The sequence below is a fragment of the Strongylocentrotus purpuratus genome, unplaced genomic scaffold (assembly GCF_000002235.5).
Source record: "Strongylocentrotus purpuratus isolate Spur 01 unplaced genomic scaffold, Spur_5.0 spur5_scaffold_18, whole genome shotgun sequence".
Lineage (NCBI taxonomy): Eukaryota > Metazoa > Echinodermata > Echinoidea > Camarodonta > Strongylocentrotidae > Strongylocentrotus > Strongylocentrotus purpuratus.
Genome location: NW_022145603.1, coordinates 7,603,548 through 7,619,022, shown reverse-complemented (window position 1 = coordinate 7,619,022; position 15,475 = coordinate 7,603,548). Strand labels below are relative to the sequence as shown.

At 36.0% G+C, this 15,475-nt stretch overlaps 1 protein-coding gene across 1 annotated transcript; it reads right to left on the bottom strand.

Annotated features, from left to right (window-relative positions):
* Window positions 1-4,685: 4,685 nt before the first annotated feature.
* LOC115925395 lies at window positions 4,686-9,025 on the bottom strand. The gene is made up of 2 exons (XM_030989118.1): window positions 6,249-9,025; window positions 4,686-6,212 (listed from the first exon to the last, which is right to left on the bottom strand). The coding sequence occupies exons 1-2, from the start codon at window positions 8,270-8,272 to the stop codon at window positions 6,143-6,145; spliced, it is 2,094 nt and encodes a 697-aa protein (XP_030844978.1). The 5' UTR covers window positions 8,273-9,025; the 3' UTR covers window positions 4,686-6,142.
* Window positions 9,026-15,475: the final 6,450 nt, after the last annotated feature.

Sequence of the window (15,475 nt, the reverse complement as noted above, 5' to 3'; positions counted from 1 at the left end):
TTTACTTTGTTTGATTTATTGACTGATAGTTTCACAAATGTGGTAACTCTTTCCCTCACTGTCGTTAATCGAATTGAAGATACCACTTTTGACTCTATTTTACTGTATCCCTCCAAGTGAAGATTAATCTTTTCAAACGGGTATTTTTTCTCTTCTCGTCATCTTCATCAAATTCATTGCCTTCGGAAATCCATTTTTACATGTTTAGCTGATTGTGGTGCCAATTCATGTACGAGTAGAGGAATGTGTACTCCTGGATCAGCCGCCGTAACGTGCGTGTGTGAATCCGGCTATTCTGGCGATTCATGTGAAACAGGTAATCTATAACTTCTGAATAGATTATTAAAAAAACATACATACATTCACTTTTGATGTAAAGCAAAATCCAATGAAATTCTTATTCCTTGCTTATCAAGAAATTAAAAATACAGAGCGAACAGGGGAACAGAAAGAAAGAAATTACAGTGATTGTTGAGGAAACTCTTTGAGTTTCTTCTTACTTGAGAGTCAACAGAAGTGAAAGTACAGACATACAGATTTGAACTTTGAAAGAAATAATCAGTGCGTTTACTTTGTTTGATTTGTTGACTGATAGTTTCACAAATGAGGTAACTCTTTCCCTCACTGTCGTTAATCGAATTGAAGATACCACTTTTGACTCTATTTTACTGTATCCCTCCAAGTGAAGATTAATCTTTTCAAACGGGTATTTTTTTCTTCTCGTCATCTTTATCAAATTCATTGCTTTCGGAAATTAATTTTTACATGTTTAGCTGATTGTGTTGCCGATTCGTGTACGAGTAGTCTTAGAGGAACTTGTCTTCCTGGATCACCCGACGTAACGTGCGTGTGTGAATCCGGCTATTCTGGCGATTCATGTGAAACAGGTAATCTATAACTTCTGAATAGATTATAAAAAAAACATACATACATTCACTTTTGATGTAAGGCAAAATCCAATGAAATTCTTATTCGTTTCTTATCAAGAAATTAAAGATACAGAGCGAACAGGGGAACAGAAAGAAAGAAATTACAGTGATTGTTGAGGAAACTCTTTGAGTTTCTTCTTACTTGAGAGTCAACAGAAGTGAAAGTACAGACATAAAGATTTGAACATTGAAAGAAATAATCAGTCCATTTTCTTTGTTTGATTTATTGACTGATAGTTTCACAAATGTGGTAACTCTTTCCCTCACTGTCGTTAATCGAATTGAAGATACCACTTTTGACTCTATTTTACTGTATCCCTCCAAGTGAAGATTAATCTTTTCAAACGGGTATTTTTTCTCTTCTCGTCATCTTCATCAAATTCATTGCCTTCGGAAATCCATTTTTACATGTTTAGCTGATTGTGGTGCCAATTCATGTACGAGTAGAGGAATGTGTACTCCTGGATCAGCCGCCGTAACGTGCGTGTGTGAATCCGGCTATTCTGGCGATTCATGTGAAACAGGTAATCTATAACTTCTGAATAGATTATAAAAAAAACATACATACATTCACTTTTGATGTAAAGCAAAATCCAATGAAATTCTTATTCCTTGCTTATCAAGAAATTAAAAATACAGAGCGAACAGGGGAACAGAAAGAAAGAAATTATAGTGATTGTTGAGGAAACTCTTTGAGTTTCTTCTTACTTGAGAGTCAACAGAAGTGAAAGTACAGACATACAGATTTGAACTTTGAAAGAAATAATCAGTCCGTTTACTTTGTTTGATTTGTTGACTGATAGTTTCACAAATGAGGTAACTCTTTCCCTCACTGTCGTTAATCGAATTGAAGATACCACTTTTGACTCTATTTTACTGTATCCCTCCAAGTGAAGATTAATCTTTTCAAACGGGTATTTTTTTCTTCTCGTCATCTTTATCAAATTCATTGCTTTCGGAAATTAATTTTTACATGTTTAGCTGATTGTGTTGCCGATTCGTGTACGAGTAGTCTTAGAGGAACTTGTCTTCCTGGATCACCCGACGTAACGTGCGTGTGTGAATCCGGCTATTCTGGCGATTCATGTGAAACAGGTAATCGATAACTTCTGAATAGATTATAAAAAAAACATACATACATTCACTTTTGATGTAAAGCAAAATCCAATGAAATTCTTATTCCTTGCTTATCAAGAAATTAAAAATACAGAGCGAACAGGGGAACAGAAAGAAAAAAATTACAGTGATTGTTGAGGAAACTCTTTGAGTTTCTTCTTACTTGAGAGTCAACAGAAGTGAAAGTACAGACATACAGATTTGAACTTTGAAAGAAATAATCAGTGCGTTTACTTTGTTTGATTTGTTGACTGATAGTTTCACAAATGTGGTAACTCTTTCCCTCACTGTCGTTAATCGAATTGAAGATACCACTTTTGACTCTATTTTACTGTATCCCTCCATGTGAAGATTAATCTTTACAAACGGGTATTCTTTTTTTTTCGTCTTCTTCATCAAATTCATTGCCTTTGGAAATCCATTTTTACATGTTTAGCTAATTGTGGTGCCAATTCGTGTACGAGTAGAGGAATGTGTACTCCTGGATCAGCCACCGTAACGTGTGTGTGTGAATCAGGCTATTCTGGCGATTCATGTGAAACAGGTAATCTATAACTTCTGAATAGATTATAAAAAAAACATACATACATTCACTTTTGATGTATAGCAAAATCCAATGAAATTCTTATTCATTGCTTATCAAGAAATTAAAGATACAGAGCGAACAGGGGAACAGAAAGAAAAAAATTACAGTGATTGTTGAGGAAACTCTTTGAGTTTCTTCTTACTTGAGAGTCAACAGAAGTAAAAGTACAGACATAAAGATTTGAACATTGAAAGAAATAATCAGTCCATTTACTTTGTTTGATTTATTGACTGATAGTTTCACAAATGTGGTAACTCTTTCCCTCAATGTCGTTAATCGAATTGAAGATACCACTTTTGACTCTATTTTACTGTATCCCTCCAAGTGAAGATTAATCTTTTCAAACGGGTATTTTTTCTCTTCTCGTCATCTTCATCAAATTCATTGCCTTCGGAAATCCATTTTTACATGTTTAGCTGATTGTGGTGCCAATTCATGTACGAGTAGAGGAATGTGTACTCCTGGATCAGCCGCCGTAACGTGCGTGTGTGAATCCGGCTATTCTGGCGATTCATGTGAAACAGGTAATCTATAACTTCTGAATAGATTATAAAAAAAACATACATACATTCACTTTTGATGTAAAGCAAAATCCAATGAAATTCTTATTCCTTGCTTATCAAGAAATTAAAAATACAGAGCGAACAGGGGAACAGAAAGAAAGAAATTACAGTGATTGTTGAGGAAACTCTTTGAGTTTCTTCTTACTTGAGAGTCAACAGAAGTGAAAGTACAGACATACAGATTTGAACTTTGAAAGAAATAATCAGTGCGTTTACTTTGTTTGATTTGTTGACTGATAGTTTCACAAATGAGGTAACTCTTTCCCTCACTGTCGTTAATCGAATTGAAGATACCACTTTTGACTCTATTTTACTGTATCCCTCCAAGTGAAGATTAATCTTTTCAAACGGGTATTTTTTTCTTCTCGTCATCTTTATCAAATTCATTGCTTTCGGAAATTAATTTTTACATGTTTAGCCGATTGTGTTGCCGATTCGTGTACGAGTAGTCTTAGAGGAACTTGTCTTCCTGGATCACCCGACGTAACGTGCGTGTGTGAATCCGGCTATTCTGGCGATTCATGTGAAACAGGTAATCTATAACTTCTGAATAGATTATAAAAAAAACATACATACATTCACTTTTGATGTAAGGCAAAATCCAATGAAATTCTTATTCGTTTCTTATCAAGAAATTAAAGATACAGAGCGAACAGGGGAACAAAAAGAAAGAAATTACAGTGATTGTTGAGGAAACTCTTTGAGTTTCTTCTTACTTGAGAGTCAACAGAAGTGAAAGTACAGACATAAAGATTTGAACATTGAAAGAAATAATCAGTCCATTTACTTTGTTTGATTTATTGACTGATAGTTTCACAAATGTGGTAACTCTTTCCCTCACTGTCGTTAATCGAATTGAAGATACCACTTTTGACTCTATTTTACTGTATCCCTCCAAGTGAAGATTAATCTTTTCAAACGGGTATTTTTTCTCTTCTCGTCATCTTCATCAAATTCATTGCCTTCGGAAATCCATTTTTACATGTTTAGCTGATTGTGGTGCCAATTCATGTACGAGTAGAGGAATGTGTACTCCTGGATCAGCCGCCGTAACGTGCGTGTGTGAATCCGGCTATTCTGGCGATTCATGTGAAACAGGTAATCTATAACTTCTGAATAGATTATAAAAAAAACATACATACATTCACTTTTGATGTAAAGCAAAATCCAATGAAATTCTTATTCCTTGCTTATCAAGAAATTAAAAATACAGAGCGAACAGGGCAACAGAAAGAAAGAAATTACAGTGATTGTTGAGGAAACTCTTTGAGTTTCTTCTTACTTGAGAGTCAACAGAAGTGAAAGTACAGACATACAGATTTGAACTTTGAAAGAAATAATCAGTGCGTTTACTTTGTTTGATTTGTTGACTGATAGTTTCACAAATGAGGTAACTCTTTCCCTCACTGTCGTTAATCGAATTGAAGATACCACTTTTGACTCTATTTTACTGTATCCCTGTCACGGAAAAACGACAATTAATCTTACTGGTTTTAGGTCTCGGCTCAAAGAGGCTTTATTCATGGTGTAACTGAAATACAAACACCAAAGGAAAAACTCACCCTATTCAGGGTAACATCATTCTTAATTCTCATGTGACAATTAGCCCCCCATTTTAAGAACAATTTACTAAAGTAAAATTTCTACACAAATCATAGAATTATTGGCAATTACATATCTCATGGAATTTTTTAAAGCAAACTGTTTCAATGTTTACTGAACATCTCATTCCAAATGTACTTACTATAGCATGTTTACAATCAATATTCTGCACAAAACCTAGAGATATTGGCAAATACATATGTCATGAAAATTTGAATATCAAACTTTTCCTACAAAAATCATAGAATTATTGGCAATTACATATCTCATGGAATTTTTAAAGCAAACTGTTTCAATGTTTACTGAACATCTCATTTCAAATGTACTTACTATAGCATGTTTACAATATATATTCTACACAAAACCTAGAATTATTGGCAAATACATATCTCATGAAAATTTGAAAATCAAACTTTTTCAATGTTTACTGCACATAAATCATTACATTGTCATTAAAGCTTTCCAATAAGTATCATCAGTTTCTTTCTGTGATCCAATGTATCAGTCCAAGTTGTGAGTAAACGCGTATGCTAAAACCATAGTCTCTGTGATAACAAGGAGTATTGTTCGTAATGGGACATCATCTCGGCCATTGTTTGTCGTTTGAGTCCAACCTTTGTGATCCCTGAAGACTTTTAAAGATGACCACCAACAGAAGTCCAAAGCTAATTATGGCAAAACTCACATCTAAATCTGTTATAATGTCCACAATGATATAGCTCCAACACTAAAGTTCATAACGAGTATCATACATAGACACCGTTCAAAAAAAATACATTGGCATTGTTTAAAATGCAGTGAGTAACATTCCTGCATTTGCATAAACTAAAATACATGTAATACTGCTGTAATACTTTCTTCTTAATATCAACCTTCAGTAGAAACAAATATCCAGGATAATAGTGTGTATGCACTATCATTTACAGTTTGATGGTACATACATTTGTAGTTTGCAAGGTCAAAATACAATAACTGCTGCCATTTAGACAGACAAGCTCCCTATACATAAACTATGCTCGAAAAATTACGAGAAAATAAACAAATGATGTCTACAAAACTCTTGCTATCTCGTGCTAACATCGTAGATATTACATAATCTTATTAAATGCAATGTGTATCCAACAAAATTGACATTAATAAACTGTGTTAACCCATGATACATAATACACATATTCAATCATTTACAATGGTACGCAGACCAAAATAAAAACATGTGTAGTGCCTTTTACACTCTCCTCATTCCATTTGCTGCAACACTATCCTGACCCTTTACATCCTAAACCTGTACTCATCTCATGATTCTTAGTCAGATGCCTGAACAATTGGCACTTTGCGGCTGATGTCTTCTATGGTACATCAGAAAAGACCTCATGATACTCACGCAATGACTGAGATATCCCTTTCCTACGTCTCTCTTTCACGGACTCATTCACCCTGACATGCCCTATGAATTCCTTCTCATGTATGGGTGGCATCACTGTCACGTCAGCGCCATCAACATCACTAATCTGAACCTCAACATCTTCCGCTGAATCCTCACAAACCTCGCTACTCTCTTTGCTTATATAACAACAGCCAGCCATTGGCAAGTTAACCTCCTCTCTACCTACTTTGTTCCACAATGAACTCAAAGATGGATCTTTCTTCTGTTCATGAACAGAACCTGCAGGCTCTATGCAGAAAACGGGACTTCCAATTTTCAAACCCTTGAGCGGTTTGACCTTGACCTCCTTCTGAGATCGAGTTTCAACTGCCATCACCCCTGGAATATCCTCTTTCACACCAGAGATATTTGCAACCTGCTCAACTCGCTCAACTTCATCAACCACCTGCACTTCAATAGTGTCCTTGACTTCACCAATGGTACTCTCACCATCACTATTCACCTGATCTGCAACGTCACTTACTACTCTACCTCCTTTAGGTACCCAGTTCAAATCTGGATCGCGGGGTTCACGTGCACCAGTTATATCCCCAATAACAACATCAAATAGTGAATGAGGCATACACAAAGCCTCTATCTCACCCACATAGTATGGAGAATCAACTGTCAGCCTCGCAACTGAGAACTCCCTTACTGTACCATCAATGAGCAACACCAACTGCTTGTACCCTATCAGCTGATCTTCATCGACTAGTTCGGATTTAACTACACAAGTAGTGCACCCACAGTCTCTCAAAACTGACACTGCTTTGTTCCCTTTTTCCAGCCTACCTGAAACTGCGGGCATATGCTTTGTCATAGCCCCTACCAGATCATAAGCCATGCCTAGCTTATTCACAATGCTTTGTCTTGCCTGCTCTAATGAATTCAATCCATTTGCTTCTACTGGTAGTAAACATATACTAGCAAGTCCAAGATGCACGGTATTTGCATGTGGTGAACTATCCACAGACTTCAATGTGCCGATACTATCTCCTGTATTCTCAACACCATTCGCGACTAACTGAGAACTGTCATTACCGTCTACTCCTTGGGTGGGGAAATCTGTCCCATCCAAAGTCATCATTCCTTGCGCTGACTGTATTCGTTTGCGCAACGGACATTCGCTCTTAAGGTGCCCCTGGCTACCACACATATAACAACCTCTAGCAGAACGATTGCCTGCATCATGTGCTCTTGCACCCTTACTACTTGGTGTACGCGAGTCGAAACCCTTACCCTTGGGGACACTTGGCCGAGTGGGACCAACACTACCCTGTGTACTTGTAGCCGTCGGTTTGAATTCACCTGGATTGCGGGGTGTACCGAATGTATGTAATCCATGGGCCCCTACGTAAACCATAGCCCTTTCAACAACCTTATCAATGCTACTATCTTGTCCCTCTCTAACAAACACTTCAACTTCCCTTGGGCAACAATACACAAACTGTTCTCTTAGAATTAAATCAAATAGGGAGTCATAATTCTCTTCAATATTTGATAACTCAATCCAATTCTGCAAGTAACCCTTCAATCGTACACTGAATTGCCTTGGCTGTTCATGCTTTTCTGGCTTCGCCGTACGAAATTTTCTCCTATAACCATCGGCGGTCAAATGATAGAACTCCATCAACTCTCGCTTTACTGCCTCGTAATCTTTGCGATTTTCCCTTGACATTCTATTCACTACCTCCAAAGCCTGCCCTGTCAATTTAGAAATAAGGTGTAAGGCTCTTACACTGTCAGGTACCTTTTGACTAGCCATGACTAATTCGAATTTGGTAATGTATGCATCAAATTTATCACATGTGTCATCAAATTTACCAATTTTCAACCTCAAACCACCCGTATCAACACCGGCATTCTTTCTCTCCTCGACCCGAAGCTCGGCTAGCTTCACTTCCTTTTCGCGCTCTTCGCGATCACATTCTAGCTCTTTTACTCTTAACACTTCGGCGCAGCGCTCGGAAACGAACTTGTTAAGCTCACTACCCGCAAGGCTCATCTCTCGACCTAGGGTCGAGAACTCTTTTATCTGATCTATACTGGCCATTATGAAATTATATTCGAAATCACAACTGGGTATCAACAGGTACGGAACAATCCCCGTAGAATCTATTCAAGAAAACACTGACAACCATCAAGACTCTTGTTGTAGAGGTCTAGCTTAATTCCCAAGACAAGAACCCGTGAAAAACTATCCACCATTTGTCTTAATTAACATAGACATGCAATATCAAGACCCGTCTCAAAGTCAAAGTATGACAACAAGTATCCCTGTGCATCCAACCTGGATTATACCATGTCCAATTCAGGTCATTGAAACCCAGTACAGCCCTCGCACACAAACCTGTATACACCGCTGCAATAAACAATGCCTACGGACACCCATGCACATAACACGCATACCTGAAATCTGAATAACAATCTACACACGATCCCGTATACGGACGCAAATCACCCACCGCAAATACTGTACGTCTATTGACGATACACGCACTGCTGAAACCGTGGCGAGAGACACACCACACCGAACCGCAAAATCACTCCTTTTGCTAACATCCGTCTCTCTTTTCCAATACAACCTACACGTACAGTGTAACGGATATTTAACCAACAAAATGGGATATAACATACGAGACCTAAAACTTTGGTCCTGGCAAGGTCGCCATAAATTGTCACGGAAAAACGACAATTAATCTTACTGGTTTTAGGTCTCGGCTCAAAGAGGCTTTATTCATGGTGTAACTGAAATACAAACACCAAAGGAAAAACTCACCCTATTCAGGGTAACATCATTCTTAATTCTCATCATGACAATCCCTCCAAGTGAAGATTAATCTTTTCAAACGGGTATTTTTTTCTTCTCGTCATCTTTATCAAATTCATTGCTTTCGGAAATTAATTTTTACATGTTTAGCTGATTGTGTTGCCGATTCGTGTACGAGTAGTCTTAGAGGAACTTGTCTTCCTGGATCACCCGACGTAACGTGCGTGTGTGAATCCGGCTATTCTGGCGATTCATGTGAAACAGGTAATCTATAACTTCTGAATAGATTATAAAAAAAACATACATACATTCACTTTTGATGTAAGGCAAAATCCAATGAAATTCTTATTCGTTTCTTATCAAGAAATTAAAGATACAGAGCGAACAGGGGAACAAAAAGAAAGAAATTACAGTGATTGTTGAGGAAACTCTTTGAGTTTCTTCTTACTTGAGAGTCAACAGAAGTGAAAGTACAGACATAAAGATTTGAACATTGAAAGAAATAATCAGTCCATTTACTTTGTTTGATTTATTGACTGATAGTTTCACAAATGTGGTAACTCTTTCCCTCACTGTCGTTAATCGAATTGAAGATACCACTTTTGACTCTATTTTACTGTATCCCTCCAAGTGAAGATTAATCTTTTCAAACGGGTATTTTTTCTCTTCTCGTCATCTTCATCAAATTCATTGCCTTCGGAAATCCATTTTTACATGTTTAGCTGATTGTGGTGCCAATTCATGTACGAGTAGAGGAATGTGTACTCCTGGATCAGCCGCCGTAACGTGCGTGTGTGAATCCGGCTATTCTGGCGATTCATGTGAAACAGGTAATCTATAACTTCTGAATAGATTATAAAAAAAACATACATACATTCACTTTTGATGTAAAGCAAAATCCAATGAAATTCTTATTCCTTGCTTATCAAGAAATTAAAAATACAGAGCGAACAGGGGAACAGAAAGAAAGAAATTACAGTGATTGTTGAGGAAACTTTTTGAGTTTCTTCTTACTTGAGAGTCAACAGAAGTGAAAGTACAGACATACAGATTTGAACTTTGAAAGAAATAATCAGTCCGTTTACTTTGTTTGATTTGTTGACTGATAGTTTCACAAATGAGGTAACTCTTTCCCTCACTGTCGTTAATCGAATTGAAGATACCACTTTTGACTCTATTTTACTGTATCCCTCCAAGTGAAGATTAATCTTTTCAAACGGGTATTTTTTTCTTCTCGTCATCTTTATCAAATTCATTGCTTTCGGAAATTAATTTTTACATGTTTAGCTGATTGTGTTGCCGATTCGTGTACGAGTAGTCTTAGAGGAACTTGTCTTCCTGGATCACCCGACGTAACGTGCTTTTGTAATTCTGGCTATTCTGGCGATTTATGTGAAACAGGTAATTTATAACTTCTTGATAGATTATAAAAGAAAAATACATACATTCACTTTTGATGTAAGGCAAAATCCAATGAAATTCTTATTCGTTTCTTATCAAGAAATTAAAGATACAGAGCGAACAGGGGAACAGAAAGAAAGAAATTACAGTGATTGTTGAGAAAACTCTTTGAGTTTCTTCTTACTTGAGAGTCAACAGAAGTGAAAGTACAGACATAAAGATTTGAACATTGAAAGAAATAATCAGTCCATTTACTTTGTTTGATTTATTGACTGATAGTTTCACAAATGTGGTAACTCTTTCCCTCACTGTCGTTAATCGAATTGAAGATACCACTTTTGACTCTATTTTACTGTATCCCTCCAAGTGAAGATTAATCTTTTCAAACGGGTATTTTTTTCTTCTCGTCATCTTTATCAAATTCATTGCTTTCGGAAATTAATTTTTACATGTTTAGCTGATTGTGTTGCCAATTCGTGTACGAGTAGTCTTAGAGGAACTTGTCTTCCTGGATCACCCGACGTAACGTGCGTGTGTGAATCCGGCTATTCTGGCGATTCATGTGAAACAGGTAATCTATAACTTCTGAATAGATTATAAAAAAAACATACATACATTCACTTTTGATGTAAAGCAAAATCCAATGAAATTCTTATTCCTTGCTTATCAAGAAATTAAAAATACAGAGCGAACAGGGGAACAGAAAGAAAAAAATTACAGTGATTGTTGAGGAAACTCTTTGAGTTTCTTCTTACTTGAGAGTCAACAGAAGTGAAAGTACAGACATACAGATTTGAACTTTGAAAGAAATAATCAGTGCGTTTACTTTGTTTGATTTGTTGACTGATAGTTTCACAAATGAGGTAACTCTTTCCCTCACTGTCGTTAATCGAATTGAAGATACCACTTTTGACTCTATTTTACTGTATCCCTCCAAGTGAAGATTAATCTTTTCAAACGGGTATTTTTTTCTTCTCGTCATCTTTATCAAATTCATTGCTTTCGGAAATTAATTTTTACATGTTTAGCTGATTGTGTTGCCGATTCGTGTACGAGTAGTCTTAGAGGAACTTGTCTTCCTGGATCACCCGACGTAACGTGCTTTTGTAATTCTGGCTATTCTGGCGATTTATGTGAAACAGGTAATTTATAACTTCTTGATAGATTATAAAAGAAAAATACATACATTCACTTTTGATGTAAGGCAAAATCCAATGAAATTCTTATTCGTTTCTTATCAAGAAATTAAAGATACAAAGCGAACAGGGGAACAGAAAGAAAGAAATTACAGTGATTGTTGAGAAAACTCTTTGAGTTTCTTCTTACTTGAGAGTCAACAGAAGTGAAAGTACAGACATAAAGATTTGAACATTGAAAGAAATAATCAGTCCATTTACTTTGTTTGATTTATTGACTGATAGTTACACAAATGTGGTAACTCTTTCCCTCACTGTCGTTAATCGAATTGAAGATACCACTTTTGACTCTATTTTACTGTATCCCTCCAAGTGAAGATTAATCTTTTCAAACGGGTATTTTTTCTCTTCTCGTCATCTTCATCAAATTCATTGCCTTCGGAAATCCATTTTTACATGTTTAGCTGATTGTGGTGCCAATTCATGTACGAGTAGAGGAATGTGTACTCCTGGATCAGCCGCCGTAACGTGCGTGTGTGAATCCGGCTATTCTGGCGATTCATGTGAAACAGGTAATCTATAACTTCTGAATAGATTATTAAAAAAACATACATACATTCACTTTTGATGTAAAGCAAAATCCAATGAAATTCTTATTCCTTGCTTATCAAGAAATTAAAGATACAGAGCGAACAGGGGAACAGAAAGAAAGAAATTACAGTGATTGTTGAGGAAACTCTTTGAGTTTCTTCTTACTTGAGAGTCAACAGAAGTGAAAGTACAGACATACAGATTTGAACTTTGAAAGAAATAATCAGTCCGTTTACTTTGTTTGATTTGTTGACTGATAGTTTCACAAATGAGGTAACTCTTTCCCTCACTGTCGTTAATCGAATTGAAGATACCACTTTTGACTCTATTTTACTGTATCCCTCCAAGTGAAGATTAATCTTTTCAAACGGGTATTTTTTTCTTCTCGTCATCTTTATCAAATTCATTGCTTTCGGAAATTAATTTTTACATGTTTAGCTGATTGTGTTGCCGATTCGTGTACGAGTAGTCTTAGAGGAACTTGTCTTCCTGGATCACCCGACGTAACGTGCGTGTGTGAATCCGGCTATTCTGGCGATTCATGTGAAACAGGTAATCTATAACTTCTGAATAGATTATAAAAAAAACATACATACATTCACTTTTGATGTAAAGCAAAATCCAATGAAATTCTTATTCCTTGCTTATCAAGAAATTAAAAATACAGAGCGAACAGGGGAACAGAAAGAAAAAAATTACAGTGATTGTTGAGGAAACTCTTTGAGTTTCTTCTTACTTGAGAGTCAACAGAAGTGAAAGTACAGACATACAGATTTGAATTTTGAAAGAAATAATCAGTGCGTTTACTTTGTTTGATTTGTTGACTGATAGTTTCACAAATGAGGTAACTCTTTCCCTCACTGTCGTTAATCGAATTGAAGATACCACTTTTGACTCTATTTTACTGTATCCCTCCAAGTGAAGATTAATCTTTTCAAACGGGTATTTTTTTCTTCTCGTCATCTTTATCAAATTCATTGCTTTCGGAAATTAATTTTTACATGTTTAGCTGATTGTGTTGCCGATTCGTGTACGAGTAGTCTTAGAGGAACTTGTCTTCCTGGATCACCCGACGTAACGTGCTTTTGTAATTCTGGCTATTCTGGCGATTTATGTGAAACAGGTAATTTATAACTTCTTGATAGATTATAAAAGAAAAATACATACATTCACTTTTGATGTAAGGCAAAATCCAATGAAATTCTTATTCGTTTCTTATCAAGAAATTAAAGATACAGAGCGAACAGGGGAACAGAAAGAAAGAAATTACAGTGATTGTTGAGAAAACTCTTTGAGTTTCTTCTTACTTGAGAGTCAACAGAAGTGAAAGTACAGACATAAAGATTTGAACATTGAAAGAAATAATCAGTCCATTTACTTTGTTTGATTTATTGACTGATAGTTTCACAAATGTGGTAACTCTTTCCCTCACTGTCGTTAATCGAATTGAAGATACCACTTTTGACTCTATTTTACTGTATCCCTCCAAGTGAAGATTAATCTTTTCAAACGGGTATTTTTTTCTTCTCGTCATCTTTATCAAATTCATTGCTTTCGGAAATTAATTTTTACATGTTTAGCTGATTGTGTTGCCAATTCGTGTACGAGTAGTCTTAGAGGAACTTGTCTTCCTGGATCACCCGACGTAACGTGCGTGTGTGAATCCGGCTATTCTGGCGATTCATGTGAAACAGGTAATCTATAACTTCTGAATAGATTATAAAAAAAACATACATACATTCACTTTTGATGTAAAGCAAAATCCAATGAAATTCTTATTCCTTGCTTATCAAGAAATTAAAAATACAGAGCGAACAGGGGAACAGAAAGAAAAAAATTACAGTGATTGTTGAGGAAACTCTTTGAGTTTCTTCTTACTTGAGAGTCAACAGAAGTGAAAGTACAGACATACAGATTTGAACTTTGAAAGAAATAATCAGTGCGTTTACTTTGTTTGATTTGTTGACTGATAGTTTCACAAATGAGGTAACTCTTTCCCTCACTGTCGTTAATCGAATTGAAGATACCACTTTTGACTCTATTTTACTGTATCCCTCCAAGTGAAGATTAATCTTTTCAAACGGGTATTTTTTTCTTCTCGTCATCTTTATCAAATTCATTGCTTTCGGAAATTAATTTTTACATGTTTAGCTGATTGTGTTGCCGATTCGTGTACGAGTAGTCTTAGAGGAACTTGTCTTCCTGGATCACCCGACGTAACGTGCTTTTGTAATTCTGGCTATTCTGGCGATTTATGTGAAACAGGTAATTTATAACTTCTTGATAGATTATAAAAGAAAAATACATACATTCACTTTTGATGTAAGGCAAAATCCAATGAAATTCTTATTCGTTTCTTATCAAGAAATTAAAGATACAAAGCGAACAGGGGAACAGAAAGAAAGAAATTACAGTGATTGTTGAGAAAACTCTTTGAGTTTCTTCTTACTTGAGAGTCAACAGAAGTGAAAGTACAGACATAAAGATTTGAACACTGAAAGAAATAATCAGTCCATTTACTTTGTTTGATTTATTGACTGATAGTTACACAAATGTGGTAACTCTTTCCCTCACTGTCGTTAATCGAATTGAAGATACCACTTTTGACTCTATTTTACTGTATCCCTCCAAGTGAAGATTAATCTTTTCAAACGGGTATTTTTTCTCTTCTCGTCATCTTCATCAAATTCATTGCCTTCGGAAATCCATTTTTACATGTTTAGCTGATTGTGGTGCCAATTCATGTACGAGTAGAGGAATGTGTACTCCTGGATCAGCCGCCGTAACGTGCGTGTGTGAATCCGGCTATTCTGGCGATTCATGTGAAACAGGTAATCTATAACTTCTGAATAGATTATAAAAAAAACATACATACATTCACTTTTGATGTAAAGCAAAATCCAATGAAATTCTTATTCCTTGCTTATCAAGAAATTAAAAATACAGAGCGAACAGGGGAACAGAAAGAAAGAAATTACAGTGATTGTTGAGGAAACTCTTTGAGTTTCTTCTTACTTGAGAGTCAACAGAAGTGAAAGTACAGACATACAGATTTGAACTTTGAAAGAAATAATCAGTGCGTTTACTTTGTTTGATTTGTTGACTGATAGTTTCACAAATGAGGTAACTCTTTCCCTCACTGTCGTTAATCGAATTGAAGATACCACTTTTGACTCTATTTTACTGTATCCCTCCAAGTGAAGATTAATCTTTTCAAACGGGTATTTTTTTCTTCTCGTCATCTTTATCAAATTCATTGCTTTCGGAAATTAATTTTTACATGTTTAGCTGATTGTGTTGCCGATTCGTGTACGAGTAGTCTTAGAGGAACTTGTCTTCCTGGATCACCCGACGTAAC

Bases quoted from the DNA above. Each gene is read 5' to 3' on its own strand.
- LOC115925395 (XM_030989118.1), bottom strand. From the start codon at position 8,272: ATGGCCAGTATAGATCAGATAAAAGAGTTCTCGACCCTAGGTCGAGAG. The intron at 6,213-6,248 runs ATTCATAGGGCA...TGAGTCCGTGAA, and splicing joins CCACCCATACATGAGAAGGA to AGAGAGACGTAGGAAAGGGA.